Genomic DNA, 23,114 nt, shown 5'->3' on the forward strand with positions numbered 1-23,114 from the left:
CCAAAGCACAACATGATGCGAACACCAAAACGGGTTCCCGCGCAAAATGGGCATTATGTTATGCTTTAGCATATTGAACAATAGCAAGGTATAGGTCTTTACTAGTCCCCTCAGCCTATCCCAGTGTTGATTTGTCTGTCGAGTTCACCTGTGTCTAGTTAGTCTTGTCTATTTATATATATACCCTTGTTTGTTTTCATGCAGTTCTCTGTGGTGACAGGAACTATTTTTGCTCATGTCAGTGAACCGGATTGGTCAAAGTCGTTCAATCGTTCACGTTGACGACGTATACCTTGAAATCTATTGGCCGAGCCAGGCCGATCGACCGTCACTTCAGGCTATGGGGTTGTTGTTGTCGCCGCTGCATGCTGGCCCTGGGAGGGATGCGATTGTCAATGTCTCTCTACTAGTAAATCGTTTCAATACACACTCTTCCACATGAGCGACGTCGGTAAAAACTATGATATTTTGAGGGGAAATGTATATTTTATTTATGCACAGATTTTGACAAATAAAATACACGTTCTATTGTTCGTGTTGCAAGTAGTAATCCTCGTGTTCTGTACTGCTCAGCTGTGTTTTGACTCTTGCCTTTATACCTGGACTTTGACTGCTGCCTATATGCTCCTCTTGGTTGGTGGAAAAATAAATACTTTAATTTTAAACCGAGCTGCCTCCGCCTCTCATCTTGCACTTGTAGGTCCTCGTACACAGTCTCGACTCAAACCGTGACGTTCACATTGTCAAAATATGACTTGACAATAATGTGAAATCTGTCTAAACCGTCAAAGATAACGATCGGTCGAGTCAATGGACGATAGCCATCGCTATTGGCTTCAAAGGTCAAAATGAATTCAATACACAGACGAATAGATTGAAGTCCGATGACAGGCACAGTCCTATACATGTGCTGTTATGCCTAACCTAAATAAATGGCATAATTCAAGCATTCACACTGTTTTAACACTGATCTAATTATTTTAATATAGGGTGAAAATGACTTTAAACCACTTCTCACATACACAAAAGGTTTTTAATCCTTTTGACAATAAAGATGTCAATCAATCAAAAAGTTGGAAATTTTTAAGTGCCAGGGACGACAAGATGTCTTATTGCCGTCTTTGTAATGGATGCCAAGGACGTAACGAGGCCACGGTTTTCAAAATCCATATTTTGAAAATTCCTCTAATCAGGTGTACAGGTGATGACATGCACATTACATGCATAATAGAATTACAAATTCTTCCTTACTTTATAATGGGCACTCAGAGCCTAAACTGGTGCCCCGCCAGGTGGCGCTTAAAGAGCTTAGCTGTAATTTAACTCGTGAAAATATTTATTTCAGAAAACTGGAGAATTTAGAAGATCTTTGACGTCAGGCCTAAATGGGTTAACCCTAGTTTTGGTGGGGGAAGCCTGCATATATAGCAGTATCGGTTGATATCAGTTGGCAAAAATAAATCTGACATCCCGCACCTATTCAAGACCAAAGTCTCTTCCCTAAGGATGAATTTCAGGGATCAATACTGATCAATGTTCTCTCTCTCTCTCTCTCTCTCTCTCTCTCTCTCTCTCTCTCTCTCTGTCCTCCAGGTGACAATAACCCCAAGGAGAGCAGCCCCTTCATCAACAGCAGTGACGCTGCTGAGAAGAGCCAGCAGTATGATGGCAAGCACATGGCCTTGTTTGAGGTACAGTGCAGCTTCTGACACCATTATATAGAACATGTTCCTCAAGCACATGGCCTTGTTTGAGGTACAGTAGTGCAGCTTCTGAGACCATTATAGAACATTGTTCCTAGAGCACATGGCCTTGTTTGAGGTACAGTAGTGCAGCTTCTGAGACCATTATAGAACATTGTTCCTCGACCACATGGCCTTGTTTGAGGTACAGTAGTGCAGCTTCTGAGACCATTATAGAACATTGTTCCTAGAGCACATGGCCTTGTTTGAGGTACAGTAGTGCAGCTTCTGAGACCATTATAGAACATTGTTCCTCGACCACATGGCCTTGTTTGAGGTACAGTAGTGCAGCTTCTGAGACCATTATAGAACATTGTTCCTAGAGCACATGGCCTTGTTTGAGGTACAGTAGTGCAGCTTCTGAGACCATTATAGAACATTGTTCCTCGAGCACATGGCCTTGTTTGAGGTACAGTAGTGCAGCTTCTGAGACCATTCTAGAACATTGTTCCTCGACCACATGGCCTTGTTTGAGGTACAGTAGTGCAGCTTCTGAGACCATTCTAGAACATTGTTCCTCAAGCACATGGCCTTGTTTGAGGTACAGCGCAAGCTTCTGAGACCTTTATAGAACATGTTCCTCAGACGTTTCTATAGTTCAAAGACCCCCAGTTGCGTTAGGCCCGTGGACCCCCATAACCCAGAGAGTGTCCTTTGTGTAACCTGCATTACACCAAGAAGAAGCGTTATGGCACGCACGCACGCACGCACACAAGCACGCACGCACGCACCCACGCACGCATGCAAGCACGCACGCACGCACGCACGCACGCACGCACGCATGCACGCACATCATCACACCTTACCTGTGTGATGATACAGCTTTTTCTGATAGATTCATGTAACACACATACATACAATCACACACACGCACGCATGCACGCACCCACGCATGCACAGTTGCACACACAAACACACACACACACACACACACACACACACACACACACACACACACACACGCACAATTCACACACACAATTCAGTGATTGAAAGGGGGTTTCTGACATCGATTAATGAGGGTAATGAGTGTGTGAAGGGCAAAGGGTTATCTTCGGGCGAATACAAGCAATCTAATACTGCTATACAGCAAAGGACTTTGCCATTTACCTTAGCCCAGAGCAGTTGTGTTTACGCTCTGTCCTCATCAAAGGACTTCTTGGCTACGACAAAGAAGAAGGAATAACAAAGTAACTAATTGCCCCTCACGTGGTCTCGTCACAGTGACGGTGCATAAGCGTACAGTCATATACCATATAGCAAGCAGCATGCCATACTTGCTTAACTCCAGTGCAGTGGTTCTCAACCTGTGGGTCGGGCACCACCACTGGGGTCCAAAGATGACTGTAAAGTTGACTTCTTAAGCCCTTTCTATACATACATACAAAAATAAATAAACGGAGTCTAAACTAAATGAAATGCCTCGACTCCTACATTTCAAATCAATACTGCAATGTAGAAATACTTTGCTACAAGTAAAAGTCCAGAAGTCACATGGTTTGATACAACATTTTGGACTACAAGCTGTTGTACGGCTTTGCGGCTGTGTTTCGACTGCCCCCCCCCCCCCCCCCCTCCCCCTCATACAACACAAACGTTGCGTCAAACCATGTGACTCCCATTGGAAATGCATTGGGGCAAGATGTATCACACCCTTTGTAAAGGTGTGAGTAGAAAAGAATGGTGGTACTTTATTAATGAGGAGCAATAACAAGAAGAATAATTAGTGAGGGCCAATGAAGATATAGTTGAAAAGTGGTGAAGTGGTCCATATACTAGTGTTCTTTTTTGTTGTCGTATACACCAGTTGTTGACCAGTTGTTTTTGCGCTGCGTGTGTTTGTGTGTGTGTGTGTGTGTGTGTAGGAGGAGATGGACACCAGTCCCATGGTGTCGTCCCTGCTCAGCAGCCTGGCCAACTACTCCAACGTGTCCGAGGGCAGCAAGGAGCACGAAGAGGCGGAGAACAACGAGGCCGAGTCCACGCGCAAGAAACCTAGCGTCAAGGTACGATGCTAATAGCGCGTGTGTAGCGGTGTAGAGGTTTCATATCAAGGTCCATTATTTATTTGGCATTTGAGCCACGGATAAGCCAACGTTTGATGAGATTTATAGCCTCTCTCGGACTTCAAAGGACTTAATATTTTGTACGTGCACAATTCCATGCCGTGTTGATGTGGTGCCATTACTATACAATAGGAGAGACAACATGCGTTCAATCAAAATAACAATTATTCTGCATGCCAGAGGTTTAACAGAAATGTTACTCTTGCGAGCTTGAAATTAAACAAAATGGAGCCGTCGTTTTACACGCTCAAAGGTTAAAGCTCTAATAAGGGTCCATTTGGTTACCAGCTCTCCATCATTCAGAGAGAGAGAGAGAGAGAATTTATATTTATGCGGTAAGAGAATCTCTCCCTTCATGCCAGAGAAGACGGTCATATTTCGGGCATATAGTTATGAATGGTGATTCGTCTGTGATTATTAATTATTAATCTGTGATTAAAAAGAATCGTGTCATTGTGCAGGCCGCCCTTATAGCATAGTGGTTAGAATAGAATATGCGCCTTTCATTAGAAGTCTTCGAACCCTGTACAAAGGGGTGTGCTTACTGCTCGCAAACGGTTCGTAGCGCCGCAAAGCCAACGGGTTCAGTTGTCGAAGACGTTGTTGTTGTTGTTGTTGTTATTAGGAATGAAAACAAAAAAAGGAGCACCACCGGAAGAGGGCGGTTTAAGGTCGGTTTTAGTTTATTTCTGATGACTAGCTTTGTTTTAGTTTAGTTTTTATTAGTTTTAGTGTTGTTTTTTTAGTTTTTTCTGCCCTTTTCAATCCTGCACTTGACGAATAAATCAGGGTGCAGGGTACTCATCAGGTGCAGGCTCATATAGTGCAGCACTCTGTGCCGCGCTATGAGCTTGTAGATCTATTTTTCAATAAAGTATAACATAATGACTTTAAAAACGCCAAAAGGGGTTCCCGTCATGAACGGGGTTTTAAACTACAATAACCTTGGTATAGTGAACGAGGCCGACATCCCGTCTCTCCACCCAGAGGCAAATTTTCAAAATGTATTTATTATTTTATTTATTATTATTTATTTATTATTTTCTGCCCCAATGGGTTCCCTATAGATTGAGTCTCCATGTGGCAGGTGCGTTCTTATACTGTATACATCTCCGGATGTATAAGAACAGATGACGATGATGTAAGTCTTGCAGATGGTAGGCCAATAAATACTACCTCTGAACCCAATCCGACGTCCGAGTTTCCGAAGCTTTTTTCCGAGTCCGGAAAGGCTTCCCGAGAGTTCTGGAGGTGGTGCATGAGGTTCTGCGTTAGGAAACGTTTAGCCTGAGCTAACGTGTTAAGTTTCTGGTCTATAGGGGTGGGTCGCGGCTGAGATTTGCGCACGCCCTGATTGGATCTCACCGATCTGTCCGTCAGCCCTGGCCACTCCTCTCCCACCTGGTGAAGCGCTACGACACATCATTTGGAGCGACGCCCACCCGGAAGCGTTGACTCCCACTTCTAGACCAAGGCAGCCAATGCGTTCCTCCAGGCTTTCATTTTTCGCGCAGACGAAATGAAAGCCTGGGTATCGAGGCTAGGAAACGTTCTTCTGAAGCTTGGAATGACGTCAGTTTGTTATAGTTATAGAAAGGTTTGGAGCGCCGGCGTATAGGAGTATATTATTAAGACTGCACTTTAGTTGGGAAAACTCCCCCCGTCGGCATTGTGTGAGGTTCATCATTGTGTATACATGAGGGTATATACGGTTATCAGAGCCACAGTGCTCAAAAGAAGTATACTGTATATTGATTGGGCTGCTCTAGTCTACACGGCTGACAGCTTCTTGTGTGAGCTTTGGCCCCCCGCACCTGTCTCCAATGCATGTCCAATCAGGAGATGCCTGACGGGGGGAGGAAAAAGTGAAAGGTTTTGACTCATAACCTCTTCTTCGACGATGACTCCTCTCCTTGTTGTATACCGCTTGTTTGAAAGAAAGAAAGAAATCATAACTAAACATAAAGATACGTATAGCTTGCGGATTTAGTTCAGTCAGATTGTAACCGAGCCCTATAAGTCAAGGGCCGATCTGGCCTGGGATAATGCAGAGAGATGCCGACCTTAGCTTAGTCGTATAAGGGATGGATATGGGGGTCTCTTGAGGCGAGCGGGTATGAAGTCCTTAGGGCCGATTCATACTCCTATTTTAGAGCCGAATAAAAGTCGGTTCGGCGCTGTAGAGCCTACAATTTGATGTCATTTGAGGTTCGGGGGGGGGGGGGGGGGGGGCGGGTACCGTCCTAAAGTCGGCTCTTCGGTGCTACTGAAAATTTCTGACGAGCCGAAATCATTTCGGCACTACAGCGCCGAAACAGCGTTAAAATAGGAGTATGAATCGGCCCTTAGGTGGATGTCACGATCTTGGTTCTTAGCTTAAATCCATCTTTGCTCGCTTATAGGCACCTATATTTAAAGTGTTGAGATGTCAGAGAGGTGACGTCCGTTTAATGATAAAAAATATATTATATGCACACTTGTAATTCTCGTTCTATATAACAACTATTGGTTAAATCTATTCGTGAGTTATCTGACGACTTTATACTTTACTATTCACATATTCATTGAAAAGGATAGTTATAAGACCAGAGCCATAGAGTATAAGACAGAGTTACGACATTGAGGGGGGGCAGAAAACAGCCCCGGTCAACGTTGTTCATGAAACTCGTTTCGTCACTGTTAAAACCTATAGGGCTGTATTTTGCGTGTCTGTAAGTAGGACCAGGTCTTATTCCTGGAGGGCGTGATCAATGCCATTGGGCTATTCTGAGTGCCCAAAGAGCATTGACCACACCTCCAGGTCTTAAATTATAAGTAATAAGACCTGGTACTTAAGACACGCAAAAAAATACAGCCCAATATTGACTCCAGTGCATATTATCGTCAACTTCCGGGTTCAGGCCTTTGTCACTATTCGCCAATTCGCCAGTCTGTGTAGAAGAGCCGCCATTGGACTGGCCCCGCATGAAGTGAACCGAAGTTGTCAGAACTCTGTCTTACTCTATAGGCTCTGGCTTAGACGGGAACAAAAGCCAGAACGGAACAGAATAGACCAAAATAGACCAGAAAAGAATAGAATAGAATAGAATGCTATAGAAGCGTTCTCCCATGATCCCAGCATATACCCTGCTGTCCCAGCCAGGCATGGTCGAGCCATCAGGTGTGTGCGTGTGCGCGCGCGTCGCGTGCGTGCGTTGCGCGGCGGCCGTCTCGTCTCACCGAACCCTCTTCGAGCAGGTCTAATTTCCAAGTGTCTCCCCGGCACCCTTCCTTCCGTCGAATGCTTTAATTATTCTGCCACGCTACAGCAAGCAGCTGCTTCTCCCAATCAGCGGGCCATTCCACAGCCAATCTCCACCATCACCAAGAGAGGGCTTTTCATTAAGGCAGCCTGTGGCATTTTATCGCCCTGACAGCGACCCCCCCCCTTCTCCTCTCTCCCCTCCAGATCTCTCTCTCTCTCTCTCTCTCTCTCTCTCTCTCACTCTCTGTCTCCCTTGTTTCTTTCCTCACTTTACCGCAGTAGTCGATCTCCGTCTCGCTGCCCCGCCCCTCTCCTTGTCTCCTCTCACCTCCTCTCCACTGCCTTATCCCATTCTGACCTGAGATCAGATTCTAAAAGAAATGTCTTCTATACGACGTCCTGACGGTTTTCTGAAAAAGCTAAGTTTCTATGTGTCAGTCGTTTTTCGACTTTTTCAAAAATAGCAGATCTATACAAGCTCGTAGCGCGCCACTCGGTGGCGCGCTACGAGCTTGTAGATCTGCTATTTTTCAATAGCTAAAGCATAACACCAAAAGGCCGGGTTCTCGCCCAAAATGGGTTATTTCTCAACTCTCTCACTTTACTGCAGCGCCGAGACCATCTCTGTCTCCATCTCTGTCTCTGCCAAACCGTCTCTCTCTCTCTCTCTCTGTCTGCATGTCTCCCCCCCCCCCACATCTGTCTCTTTCCGTTGTCCTTCTTCGTCAGTTCACTGAGCGTGTGGCAGGGCTGGCAGTCAGAGAAGTGTGTGAAAGCCCAAGATTATAGATTCTGTCAGCCCGTGCCTGTCACATGGGTGAACGGTGCAGAGGTCATGCAGGTTATGATGAGAGCAGTCACACGTTAAAAAACCGTTCCCCTCACTGGGGGCTTTCTTCTCTTTTTTTTTACTCCGCAGTGATGATTAATGACACGAGGAAAAAGGATAGACGCTGACTTTTACAGGTTTTACACCTCGAGACAAGGCAATTATTCAGTGTTTTGTTTTGGGACTTTTAGTTTAATGCAATGTTGATATTATATTATTCTTTTTCCGCACAAAACCACAATTCTTGAATTTCCCCCAAAAAAGTGAATATCGTGTGAATACAGTGAATTCGGTTGTTGCGAACGCAGTGAGCACTTACTATGAGACCTAGCAGATCATGTCTGTCTGTGTGTCTGTCTGTGTGTGTGTCTGTCTGTGTGTCTGTCCCGCTATCCAAATATGGAGTGTGTTGCATCAGCAATCACTCAGCTCCATATATGGGCACAAAAGGGGCCAGGTCCACATATACAGTAACAGCGGGACAGACACACAGACAGACAGACATGATCTGCAGGGTCTCAGCTGCGTTCGCTTCCCGCGTTTGCGCGTCTTACTGGTATAATATATAATAGTATGTTTTGTATTTGTAGTTTCTTTCTTCTTCTTTTAACATTAACAGACAGTCCTATATAATACTTCCATTTGAACCATTGGGCTTGCTTTTTGTATAGCACTTTAAAAAAAACTCATTTTCGAGACATTCAATCATCGTACTTTCATTCAAGTCATTTCCATTCGAGTCACTTTTTCATTTTGTCATTCACACCGGGGAACAGACAGCTGATTCTGGACCTCTTTATTAAATGAAGAGTGGGCCAGTATCATTAAATGATAATGAGCCAAAATGGAACCCTATCCCGAAGCTATGCGTTCACCATGGGGCCCATACAGAATGACATGCAAAGAGCACACACACCAGACCCCAGGCAATCAATTAATTAGGATGGCCCGAAAGAAAAGAAATAAAGTGATTGGGGGTCCTCTTTTCTTCTTATCTTCCAGCTGGTATTTTTCCATTTTAGTCGCGCACTTTTCTAAACGCCTGATTTATTCCAATATGGACTCCAAAAATATTTCTTGTATTTGTAAATACAGTATGTACTTTTTACTCGGACTCGAGTGGCACTATGAAGTATAGTTTCCATTTGGATAACATGCCCAGTAAGTACTCTACCCTCCCCTGCATTTTATGCCTTTAATGTTCCCTTGTGCTAATGTTGTTTCTCTTCCAGGCCATTGTGTTTTATAGCGTCTCCTCAATCACACGTGTGTGTGTGTGTGTGTGTGTGTGTGTGTGTGTGTGTGTGTGTGTGTGTGTGTGCGCGTGCGCCACACATGTACATGCACAGTCGCACTCACACACGTGTGATTGTGCACTCTCACGCGAGACGGGTGGACCTCATCAGTATGCTCATCAGAGCCCACCTGAAGGTTGTTACGTTGATTAATGACCATCCACAGGCGGTGTGTTGCTGCCATGTACGGGCGTGCAGTTGACTGAGTTCACGGTGGACCTGTTAGCGTCATGTTTTGCTTTAGCTATTGAAAAATAGCCACCGAGTGGCGCGCTACGAGCTTGTATAGGTCTGCTATTTTTGAAGAAATGTGAAAAGTGACATGAAAGTGTTTGAGAACGACTGACATAGAAAAAACATAGCTTTTTCAAGGAAACAGTCAGGATTTAGAAGACATTTGCAGAATGCGTTCCCAGGTCAAAATGGGATATTGTCCACAGCCAAGTCACCAGACTTTGACTGACTCAAGTAAAAGTAGCAATAATACCACACTATAGAAATTACAAGTAAAAGTTCGATTGTATATTCACAATTTGTCTCGATTAACAGTACAAAGGGTTTGGCATCCGAATATAACTTAAAGTGCTAAAGTAAAAGTATAGAATATGAAAATGAACGGTGCCATTTCAAAATGTATTTAACCCATTTAGACCCGAGTTAAAAACATTCACTTTGAAAGAATATATATTCAAAGATTTGCGCAGACCTACAAACTCGCAGACCTACAAGCTCCTACAGACCTACAAGCTCGTAGCGCGCCACTCGGTGGCGCGCTATGAGCTTGTAGATCTGCTATTTTTCAACAGCTAAATTATAACATAATGTTTAAAACACCAAAAGGGTAAAGGTTTTGGCATCCGAATATAACTTAAAGGGCTAAAGTAAGAGTAGAATATGAAAATGAACGGGCCATTTTGAAATGTATTTAAAACGAATATTCAGATCTATCTATAAGCGCACAATGCATTGCAAGAACAAGGCTCTCTATCCTTTTTGAGCTTACACTATTCTTTGGCTATTTTTGAGTGGTGCAACCACTCCTATACAACCAGCAATGTCCGTGCGTATACCTACACCTGAGTGTATCTGAGCACGAGTATATGACTTATTAGTACCAGTAGGGGGCGCCAGAAACAGAGAGAGAGATAGATAGTGCTGCAGCCTGCTCTGTTGCCTGCTAATGAGAGAGAGAGAGAGAGAGAGAGAGGTGGGGGGGGGGGGGATTGCACCACTCAGTTCACACAGGTGTGATTTTTATTACTACTACTGACTAAAGTTTTCAAAAGAATTGTGTAGTGAAGTAAAAGGATCCCGAAGCTCTTAATACTACGTCGGCAACCCTATACAGACTGGAGACTCCACGCGTCACCTCACTTACTGTAGCTGTGCAAATGTGACGGATGAATAGACACAGTACATACTGTAGAGACTTGGTGAAGTCTTTTAGCCTAGAATATTCTAGTAATACATATACAGTGCAGTATACTGTATATAGTACTGGCTATTTGGAGGTATAGAGTAGTGGTTTTCAACCCTTTTCATATCATTATTTATTCAGCGTTTGAGCCACGGACCACCGTTTGACGGGATGTACAGTATGAAGCCTCTCGCAGACTCAAGACTCAAGAATATGTTGCAATCGTTGGATACAATTCTGTCCACAATTCCATGCTGTGTAGGATGTTGGTATATACAGGCAAACTATCAAAAATAACAATTCTTCTACATTCTGTAATAGCGTAGACTTCTTGTAAATGAAATAATGCAAAATATTATTATTTATCAATAATTTGACTCTGGTTTCAAGAGTTAAATATAAGGGTCCATTTTGGTTATACCAACTCTCCATCATTTAGCTTCATGGGGACCACCTGGAACCCCCTCAGGGATGAGCTTGTAGATCTTCAATTTTTCAAAGAATTGCAGATCTACAAGCTCGTAGCGCGCCACTCGGTGGCGCGCTATGAGCTTGTAGATCTGCTATTTTTCAATAGCTAAAGCATGACATAATGCTAATACCAAAAAAAAGGGTTTGCGCCCAAAATGGGTTAACTGATGGACACAAGCACGCACGCACGCAACGTCGTACACACACAGAAACACAAAGGCTTCAGTGTAGAATACAGACACGCACGCACACACAGAAACACGCTATTAACCCTTGACCCCACATGGTCTGTGACTGCCTATAATAACCCACAGTGGACCAGTTGAGGCACAGCCAGGCTGATGTTGGCCAGCCTCTCTCTCTCTCCTTCTCCTCTCTCTGCTGTGTCTATTTAATAATTCAGCTACACCTGAGCAGAAACACATTTGCCCTATCAGCTGCTGTTTGGCCAGCGGAGCGTGGTGGTGATGGCATTACAAGCCCCAACCCTCTCCGGCACTCCCTGTCCTCCCTCCTCCTCCTCCTCCTCCTCCTCCTCCTCCACACTCACACCTAGCTGTCTCTCTCTCCTCCGTGGTCCGGCCTGGGCAGTGTTCCATTTCGGGTTTTATGATCCGGTTCGGGAGCGGATGGTAACTGTATATAGTCGACAATGAAGAATCAGAAGCGATCGTGCAGGGAACTTATTTTGAGTATTAGACGAATTTTAAAAAACGGGTCTCATGGTCGCAGCTTTACGTATTTCCTGTAGGCGGACTCGACGTAGCTGCGGGGTTTAAAAACCCTCACCATGAGGCGCATCTCTTCTACTACAGTGAACGGGTAGAGTGACTGATGTTATAGTCTGCCTCAAATTCTGAACGGGAACCCCTTTTGGTGTCGGCATCATGTTATGCTTTAGCTATTGAAAAATAGCAGATCTACAAGCTCGTAGCGCGCCACCGAGTGGCGCGCTATGAGCTTGTATAGGTCTGCTATTTTTTGAAAAATCGAAGAACGACTGACATTTTTTAGAATCTGATCTCAGGTCAGAATGGGTTCATCAGACCAGTGTGTGTGTCCAGTGGAAACCTCGTATGAATCTGATCTCAGGTCAGAATGGGTTTAAACCCCGCAGCTATATTATACGTCGAGTCCGCCTACAGGAAATTACGTAAGCTGCGACCATGAGACCCGTTTCTGGATTCGTCTTATATACTTCTGATTCCGCTTTGTGGTTTCGAGGTTATGCCTCCGTGTTAATGAAGCTCCACAGACACATGCCTACACGAGGAACATGGCCTGGACTCATTATAACCACAGGCCTTGTTGTGTCCTCTATCTATATGTGGTTGCCAAACTTTTCAGGTCGAGACCCAAAAGAGAGATTAAACGTTTTTGCCCGGGACCCAAAAAGTACTGAAAATAGCACGTCTACTACAAGCTCACAACTTTGGACTTTCCCTTGAGATAGAGAGAGAGAGAGAGAGAGAGAGAGAGAGTTTCTTCATTGCAGTCTTGGTACTTTTAAGGAAATAAAACATTTTGAGTACTTTTTCGACTTTGGAAGCTCACAAAAATCTCTCCTCTCCTCTCCTCTCCTCTCCTCTCCTCTATTATGCAATCATTTGTACATGTCCATAATTATTACACCATTATAATTAATTCTGCAGTATAACTATAGGTGATAAATATAATTACCTCTATACTGTACATACATAATAACTATAATTATTTATAATAACGTAACATTTGCTGTATGCTATCACTGATATATCTTTGTGCACTGCTTGGAGTATAATACTGGGATTTTGTGTTTTGTCATTTTTTGTTTGATATTACAAGTGTGTTTATAATTGTTTTATGGTCTCAGGGCCCCCTTCAAAATTAGATTAACCCATTTTGGGCGGGCACCCCTTTTGGTGTTGGCACCATGTTATGCTTTAGCTATTGAAAAATAGCAGATCTACAAGCTCATAGCGCGCCACCGAGTGGCGCGCTACAAGCTTCTAGGTCTGCTATTTTTGAAAAATCGAAGGACGACTGACACGGAAACATGGCTTTTTCAGAAAACTGTCAGGATGTAGAAGACATTTTTAGAATCTGATCTCAGGTCAAAATGGGTTAAGGGCTTATTGTACGTTTACTGTAAGTGTATTTTGCGAGCCCCTCCCACAGCTTTTGTCCCAACACGTCTCAAGATTTGCCATGACAATGAAAGGGGAAAATTAGGTCAAGATTCCGCTAAATATGACGAAAATTAAACATCAAAGCGTTAAACGCCATTGACATTGAAGGGAAAATGTATGTAAACGAGCAAATCAGCTATAACCAATCACAGGCAACAGGTATTCTGATTGGCCAGTATGAGATGATGTATGATGATAAGAGCGCCCCTCACTTCACACAGGTGTGATTTTGTTGAGGGACACTAGCCCCTCCTATACATCCAGCTTTTGGTTACCGTCCACAAACGTAAACAAACATTAAATCTCCCGTTGACAACAAATGGAGAATTTTATGTCATAGTGTCCGAACAAAGTGTCTATTTTACGTCATGATGATGATGTATACGATGATAAGAGCGCCCCTCACTTCACGCGGGTGTGATTTGTTCTTAGTCTAACCCATTTTGGGGCGGGGACCCCTTTTGGTGTTTGAAACATTATGTTATAATTTAAGCTATTGAAAAATAGCAGATCTACAAGCTCATAGCGCTCACCGAGTGGCGCGCTACGAGCTTGTATAGGTCTGCTATTTTTGAATAATCGTGAAAAACTGGAGGATTTAGAAGATTTTTTTCTTTTTTAATTTTGAGGTCAGGCCTAAATAAGACAGTTAATACAAACCTCCCAAAAAAGACCCAAATATAGATAATTCCCCCATAACTCCTTGCTCTCATTTGTTTTCTTTCATATTTATTTATGCAGCTAAGGGGATGAACGTACTTTACCACCGTGCCTTTCTTCTTCTTTAACTCGTGTCTTATCAAGATTCATATCTTAGCGGGGAGAGAAATTGCTATATAACCGCTGCTGCTCTCAGCGAGTTCACACGCAGTCCGTGGGTGGGAGGAAGGAAGGTATAATGAGAACAGCACAGAAAACCAGGAGAAAAGGAGGGAAAAGATCAGGAAATAATGAAATATTCAATAAATAAGAGGCCTTGGGGAGGATTAAAAAAAAGGGAGAAATGGGGCGTTGATGAGTTTGGGGGGGGGCGGGGGGGGGGGTCAGGAGGAGGGCAAGATATGAGAGTAGGTATGCAGCCGCAGGAGGGGAGGGAGTACAGTGGTGTACAGTATCTATGTACATTTACTTACTTTACTTGAGTATTTCCAATTTTCAGTGCTTTTCCTTCTACTCCACAGTCTCCACTACATCTCATATTGTAGGCCTACTTTACTAATTTCACTCCACTGCAATTGTTGTGAACATTTTTAGTTTGTTTTTTAGTTTGTTTTAGATGGTTATTCTTATTACAATTTATACAAAACATATAACCACTTCAGCCCCTATTTGAAAATAGACATGCATGTACAAGCTTGTACAAGCTTTTAAAGGTATATTCAGTGATTTCACTCAAAAAAACCTTGGGTTTCGTTTTTTGGCTGTGGGACCTAAGCCTTCGTCCAATCAGGATAGAGAGTCAAAAACGAAACCTAAGGTTTTTTGACCCCCAGGGGTTAACTGGGGACAGGGACGAACTCCTTATATGGTCAGCACACTCTATAGTAGAGAGGATTATCACAACAAAACAAAAAAATAAGTGATATTTGAATTAAGTGAAATCACTTACTCTACCTTTAATTTTCTTTCATTTGCTGCTTTCTTTCGTTTTAGGGATTTTAGCAGTTTTTGACAGGGGGGCGGGGGCATTCGAGCATGGGGCTAAATATGTATTTTTTAACAATTTTATGGTGATTAATTTTTTTATGGTTTACTATAGTCCTAATAAACGTCAGGAAATTACATCTGGCCACAGAAGATCACAGGATCTACTGAATGTGAAGGTAGCCTACTGGGGGGAAGGCTTATAGGCTCAATATGTAAGTTTGTCACATTCAATAGATCCTGTGATCTTTTGTGGCCAGATGTAATTTCTTGGCGTTTATTAGGACTATAGTAAACCATAAAAAAATTAATCACCATAAAATTGTGTTAAAAAATACATATTTAGCCCCATGCTCGAATGCCCCCGCCCCCCTGTCAAAAACTGCTAAAATCCCTAAAACGAAAGAAAGCAGCAAATGCAGCAAATGAAAAAAGATTAACACTCATCTCAGCTCGTATAGCGCGCCACCGAGTGGCACGCTATCCGAGCTTGGAGGTCTGCTATTTTTGAAAAAGCGTTAAAATGTACAAAATTGTCATGATTTAGAAAACTTTTTTTTTTTTTTTCGACTTGAATGAACTCAGGCCTGAATAGTAGGCTACATTTTGATGCCAAAAAGTTTGTACTTTGTACTCAAGTACATTTTTTTTTAACAATATATTTATTGCATTTTTTTTTGACAAACAGACAATACAACAAAACAATACATAATACAGACAATACAATTACTTAAAATGAAAAACAAACAAAAAACAAAACAATAACATACAGTACGTACATTCATAATAATAATAATGGCACTTGAATGGTAACAACAGTCAAACAACAAACAAGACTAAACAGCTGCAGAGAATACAATTAGACAATTTCCACCATTAAATAAGATAAGTCATTAACCGTAATATATTGAATAAACTTTCCCCATATCTTATCAAACAACTTCTGTTTATTCTTCAAAGTATACGTGATTAAGTACATTTTGAATTCCAGACTTTTTCGGTATAGGCCCATGTGCAATCTACTCACACACACACACAATCCAAATTCAATGACGGAAAAAAGGAATATAGGCTGAAGCACAGGGCTTATTCCATTGTCGTCTAACCTTCATCTAAAAACAAATAAAATAACTCAAAATCACATCCGTATATACAATCATTGGAGGGCCTATAGCCGCGCCCCTCTCAATTATCGATATCTGCTGCTCTATAGTGATTCTGATTGGACATCGTTTGCAAGGACAAGCCCCACTCAATCAGCGTTGAGGAGGGGACGCACCACCAGGTGCAAGGAGAGCGTCATTAGGCCTGTGCTATATACTCTGGTGAGAGGCTCCTGGTGGGTGGCAGCAGGGCAGCTGGCCCATACTGAATATGTCCCGCTGAAGTAGGTTCCTATCATATGGCAGCTGTTGTTGTGTGAGTAGCACACCTGAACCATCCATTCGGTGCAGGTCGACTACACTTCCCAGGGGGCCGCAGTGTGGGCAGCTGTTCCTTTCCTTAGTTCCTCTATACCTCAGTAGTGGTGGCATACTGGCTTTATACCTGTGGCTGTGCGCGTGCAGAATGTTCTCTCTGTGTGCGTGCGTGCAGGCTGGCTGGCCGGCCCGGGGTCTCGGGGGAAATCATCGCCACCGCTGGCTACCAGCCCATTACCATTACACAGGGAGCTCATTTTTGCGCTCTCTCTCACTCCTCCTGCTCTCTCTCTCTCCTCTCCTCTTCCCTCTCTACACACTCTCTCCATCACAGCATAGCGGCGTCTGTGATCGCTGGAATCCTAGTTCACACACAAATGAACAAAATGAAATGCCAATTGAGTCCCGGACAGAAAGGCGTGGAGACGTGCGGTAAACATCTTTTTGGACCCTGTTGCTGCACTAGCATCGGTTTCAAATTGACGCAACACGTGCTCAGGGCAGTGTAGAAGTGCATCTGTCATGCCCGTTCTTCAATGTCATCTCGTTAATAGGGAGCATTTATTCGGGGCTTCCAGACTTTATTATAGCCCTGTTGATCGTGTCCTATACGAGGGGCCCTATATAGCCCCCTCCTATGTCCAGCTTTTGAGCGTTTGTTTGTGTAAACACAAACATTGAAGACGAAGGTGTGAGGACGCGAATTCCGATTGGCCCCGGAATGAGATGATGGGAGATGTGTCATTGTTTGAGCATCCCATGATGACATACTGTATGATGCACTCTTGTATCTACAGTATGTCTGTACAGTACATCTTGTGTGACCAGGGTTTGCGGTATAGAGTGGTGTAAACTTTAACATAATAGGCCTACCGAACTGTGCTGTATACTTAAAAGAACCACTTCACCACTTTTCAACCTATCTTCATATAATAGGTCCTCACTAATAATCATGATAAAATGCCACGATTTTCTCTGTGTCTCATAGTAGGAGGGCTGTGGGCAGTTTAGAAACCGTCTTCCAGTGACATCATCATTAGGCAGATTTTTTTTTTTAAACAAGGTTTCTTTACAAAAATTTAGATTTTCATTATCGCATTGCAACTTTTCGGGACTAGAAAGCCTGCAGTTTTTATTAGCTTAATGTATTCCCCATCGATGATGTCACTGGAAGACGGTTTCTGAACTGCCCCACATAGCCCTCCTATATGAGACACAGACAGAGTAGGAAAGAATTGCGCCATTTCTTCAAGATTATTAGTGAGGACCTATTATATGAAGATAGGTTGAAAAGTGGTGAAGTGGTCCTTTAGGTACAATTTTGAGGTGTGTTTACTTTTTTCCTTTACTTGAGTATTTCCACTTTTCTGTATACTTTTATACTTATCTGCTCCACTGCATCTCAGACGCAAATATTGTACCTTGTACTCCACTACTACTTATTTGAAAATGTACAGTATACTGGGTTACTTTGTAGATTTTGATTATTATTACAAAACACACTGTGTACGTGTCAACCACTTCAGCCCTATATACATTTCGACCGTTTGAAAATAGCCGATCTACAAGCTCACAATGTGTCGCTTTTGTATGTTTTTACCCCTTTTGGTGTTTTAACTAAGCATTATGTTATACTTTAGCTATTGAAAAATAGATCTCTAGATCTACAAGCTCATAGGTCTGCTATTTTTGAAAAATCGTAAAAAATGGGGCACAAATCTTTGAATATTATATATTCTTTCGACGTCATTGTTCTAACCCTATAACCCAGGCCCTAAATAAGTACATTTTGATACCATTACTTTTGCTTGAGTGTATTTGTAAATACCGGACTTTTATACTTGCAAGTTGCAACAGAGTAAAATGTCTATACATTGCAGTATTCGTATACTTTTACTTGAGTTAAAAAAAAACTGAGAGTACTTTTTCCACCACTGGTGGTGTACTGTACTGTACTGTACTGTACTGTACTGTACAGTACAGATGAAAAGCTGCCTGTTTGTTGTTGAGTGTGTATTGTATAACGTATCCCTCATGAGCGGAGGCTGGGCCGACGACACACTGGGGTCTGCTTCCATTGTGCTCCTCCATTGTGTGGTGAGGGAGCTGGCTGGCAGGGAAAAGATGTCATTTCTTTTTTCCGATCCGAAGAGGGGTTATGTTGGCCACTTTGGTTATGTTACCTTCCTGTATTGCTCGGGGGGGGGGGGGGGGGGGGTTGCAGCCGTCGACATGCTTTTGTTGCCGTATACAGTGAAGACGTTGCGTATATAGCATTCACACACATGAGCTTTTTGGAATCATTTCATTTGTAAATCGGCCATCATTATCATACTTTCCCGGCGCTCCAAAAATGGTTTTCTGCTAAAAGGTTTGTGTGAGGATGACCACAAAACCCACCAGACAACAATGAGACCCCCCCCCCCCCCCACACACGCATGCACGCACACGCACACACACACACACACTCTGAAAAGTCACAGATATTTCTTTCAAACTAGAATCTTTCCGTCTTTTTGATGGAAATGATGTCTTTTGTTAACCGTCACGGTGTTCTAATAATATGCCGTACTTTATGCATGCGATTCCTTTTCCACTTCAAAGCTCCCCATGTTATAAAGTCAGCTATTTCCACTTATTATAGGCGACTTTGGGCTTGTTTTTTTCTCTAAAGTCGCTTGTAAATATCGATTGATCGATTGATTGATTGAAATTTGTATTCACACAGTATGTAGAATGGGTATACTTCAACGAAAGTACAGGTCAATACAAAAACTGCTACGAGGATGAAACTGGAGGTTACGCAGTAACCGTGGTTATATTAGGGATATGAGTGAAGCGATTCACTATGGGAGCGCTCCCTCTGAGCGCGAGACACAGAATAATTATTAATAAACTCACATTCTACTAGTCGAATGGGCCTTTGCGACATGCCGTATTCCGTCACCTCCCCGGGTATAACCGGCGAAATACGCGCATGCGCACTAATTCGGTGAACATTTTCCTTCTGCCGTAACAAGCTAGAAGGGTATCTTGGTGAATCGCTTCACTCATATCCCTAATATAACCACGGTTACTGCGTAACCTCCAGTTATATAGCGGAATATTCGCTTCAGCGATTCAGCGTCGTTGTCGCGCTCGGGGGACTCGTATAACTTCCGAACACGGGTCAAACGGCGCCAAAGGTTGTGTTTGTCCATGTTCGCGCACTTAAGTCATTTATCCGGAAAATCTAGGGCCTCTTCTGCGTGGTCGAGGCCCAGACAGTAGGCGCACAAGTTGTGCTGGTCCCATCCGGACATGGAGTTGCCGCAAGAGCGGTTCTTACATGTCTTTTGTTGCATCGGGTACTTGTCGCCTTGATAGCGGCGGGCTGAAGCTCTAGAACAACTCCGTTCAGCCATGCTGCTGTGGTTACCTTAAGAGTACACTAGCGGCTAATAGGTACAGCAACGGAGATAAACGACACGGCTTGTGCAGCACGAGACAGTGTATGGCTTATACAGCAACCCGAACAAAAAGGCTAGAAGCTATCGCTTATACAGCGGGGCTAACTAGATAACAAAGGCTAGGCTTATACAGCAGCTAACAGGCTAGAAGCTATCGCTTTCACAGCGGGGCTAACTAGCTAACAAAGGCTATGCTTAACAAAGGCTTATACAGCAGCTAACAGGCTAAGCAGTTTTAGCTTACACAGCGAGTACTTACTTAGCGATAGAAGTCTTAAATTCGTGAGCTTATATCACCGAGGTGAGATCACCGATAAAGGAACCTCGCGGTACAGGTCGAATTGCAGACCCGTCCTTATTGAGATTAATTGTTTTATTTAACCAATATCGGAAAAAGGATCTCAGTGATATGAAAGCTTGTGTCTCACGAGCAGAAGAAAATCGAATTAGTGCGCATGCGCGTATTTCGCCGGTTATACCCGGGGAGGTGACGGAATACGGCATGTCGCAAAGGCCCATTCGACTAGTAGAATGTGAGTTTATTAATAATTATTCTGTGTCTCGCGCTCAGAGGGAGCGCTCCCATAGTGAATCGCTGAAGCGAATATTCCGCTATATAACCAGAAAAAGCACTAAAAAGCTGGTGGTTGCACAATTGTTTTTCGGAAAACCCGATGGAGAAACGCCGCAAAGAAATCGGAGAAACGCGCTCTGTGTGCAGGGCACCTTGAGACTTTGTTTACATTAAGGGTCCTCCATTTTCAATTCATCAAAACATTTAAAGACATACAAAAATACACTTATCATCATATATATCATCATACCGGTGTATATATACAGTACAGTTAAAGAAAGGAAAAAAACATGTCCAGTAACATTGTTTCTAACATATTCCACACGTGTGCGTTGTGTGCAGAGCCCACCTTGAAACGGACTATTCATTCTGGGATATCTCTCGTCAAGGTGTTGCGTCCACTGTGGGTGCACAACAAACTACGAAGAAATGTAACACATTCTGACCTGAGATCAGATTCATACGAGGTTTCCACTGGACACACACTGGTCTGATTAAACCCATTCTGACCTGAGATCAGATTCTAAAAATGTCAGTCGTTCTTCGATTTTTCAAAAATAGCAGACCTACAAGCTCGTAGCGCGCCACTCGGTGGCGCGCTACGAGCTTGTAGATCTGCTATTTTTCAATAGCTAAAGCATGACATGATGCTAACACCAAAATGGGTTCCCGTTCAGAATGGGTTAAAAAACAATTGTCTAAAGGTACCTGTTATTAGGATATGACCTCCTGGCTTTGTGCAGCGGCAGCAGTTCTGTAACACCAAAGTGCTGATGGCAGGGGCACCTATACAGTAACGGCAACACCCGAGTGCTAATGTATAATATTACACATACTGTGTCCCCTAAGGACCTACACCACTTCTATAGAAGTTAACGGGAACTGAACATGTATTTAATTACAGCACCGCCACAAGGCTGGGGAGCGACGAATGGTGTGAAATAGTAATGTTGAAAAAATGTGTAATGGCGGGTTTTGACTGATATAATTTCTTGAAGCAGAGCACTGTCTTCTGACTCTTCTCTTTAATTGCTATATATATATCTCATAGCGTGTGCTGTCATTCTTGATAACGCTTAACGGGTATCTCACACAGATGGGCTATAAAATATAAAAATTGTTCTTATAGTGACTGAATATTCTCTATGTAAGGACGTATAGGAGCTTGATCTGAGCTGTGATAGGCTTAGCAGTGTGCAGCTGAGCTGTAATTGGTGTATAGCAGACGCCTGAGCTGAGCTGTATGGTTTTGAATTTAGGTGGTCTTTACACGAGAATGGTGTTCATGGAAAACGGCACGATAAAGTATCTATCGTTTGCTGGTGTCCCTTTATAGACGAGAGCAGGTGAAAACTCAAAGTGAAGGTGAAACCATGCACCTCCCAGGGTGGAAATCTTTGAGAACGCCGTTTTATCCCTTCTCCGTGTAAAACAGGCAAAACGGTGAATCCGTAAAACTTCTGACATCGTGGCTCACGTTCGCTCAAAGCGCATATGTTTATTACAGTTATGCAGAGCCATTATCTACTATACAAGTGAAAAGGTGTACCCATACTCATTCTTCATGCTCTATCTCCGACCGAACCACACTTTCACCACACATCTCTATATGCAAAATAAATTCGCCACCCTCCCCGAACTGACATAGCCTATTTTTTAGCCGTTCAAGTTTCTTAGTTACTCTGCAAATATTACTTTTATGAAAATCACGATCGAGCCAGCAGATAAACGGGTGCCACAACACGCCGAGAAACAAGGAATTTAACCACGCTACTTGCATACACTGCAACTCGCTTACAATTCGCAAACCTGGCAACACTGCCTGCCTCTTACGTCACCAGCTCTGTTCCTCCTGGCCTCCGTAGTCCGTCGCGCTCACAATCTGTCGCAGCCATCTTGCTTTTCTTTTGGATGGGCGAGTGGACATTTAATGCTAATAAATTAATTATAGGTCCAGCAAGCAAATCATGATGGTCTGATTGTGCTCAATAGGTCACAATAACATTCCGAAATTAGGTGTTGTGTTTTGTATGGCATTTTCCCCAGTAGTAGTTGCATATCTATCTCAGCTTTTGCCTGATAGCACACATGCTAACGTCAGCAGCCATAGCAACATACAGTGTGCGCAGACATAACATGAGTTGTTTACAACACAAACACACGGCCTTTTAACCACGCAATACACACAACAGCTCGGGAGTTATTAAACCGAACGTGGACGCTGTTTCAGTGTTACATTTGCTGCGCATATCGGAATAATTGTAACGGCATGCATGATAAATGTAACAACGCTAAAAAACACCATTAAACATATCGTTTTCAGCTTAAAGCTATTACATTTCATTGAAGCAACTCCTTAGCATTGTTTTCATACCATGGATGTGATAAGATAATGTATCAAACATAAGGGAAATATTAAATAGCATCGGGTGTACCAGTTTGGCCATTTCTTTTTTTTCAATGGGGCAATACATTGATTAAACAAACGTTTGATTGATTGAGTTGTACAACGTTATACAACCCTAAACTAATTTTAGAATACACTACACAATACAATACAAATTTAGAACATATTTTGCACGTTCCATTTTTTTACTCAGAGATCCCTTTAGCTACACATGTCATATTTCCAGGCAACGGACCTACACATGTCAGCTACCATAAACCACTTCAAGTTATTAGGACGAAATAACTGACAGGAGTGACGGTGCTGTGCTGTGAGTAAACTAATAGGGGAGAGCCGCCAAGGATGTAACATTTTGCACGTTTCATTCTTTTACTCAGAGATCCGTTT

The 23,114-nt window shown here is 43.0% G+C and overlaps 1 protein-coding gene across 1 annotated transcript in view; it reads left to right on the forward strand.

Moving 5' to 3' along the window:
• Positions 1-23,114, forward strand: part of slc12a5a (solute carrier family 12 member 5a) — a gene marked incomplete at both ends in the record, with an annotated part of 263,063 nt that overhangs the window by 86,699 nt on the left and 153,250 nt on the right. The window contains 2 exons of the mRNA XM_080785760.1: positions 1,594-1,691; positions 3,608-3,748. Of these exons, the coding sequence (XP_080641886.1) occupies positions 1,594-1,691; positions 3,608-3,748 (239 nt within the window). The remainder of the gene's footprint in view (positions 1-1,593; positions 1,692-3,607; positions 3,749-23,114) is intronic.

Source organism: Protomyctophum bolini (genome assembly GCF_963924005.1).
Source record: "Protomyctophum bolini genome assembly, chromosome: 2".
NCBI lineage: Eukaryota > Metazoa > Chordata > Actinopteri > Myctophiformes > Myctophidae > Protomyctophum > Protomyctophum bolini.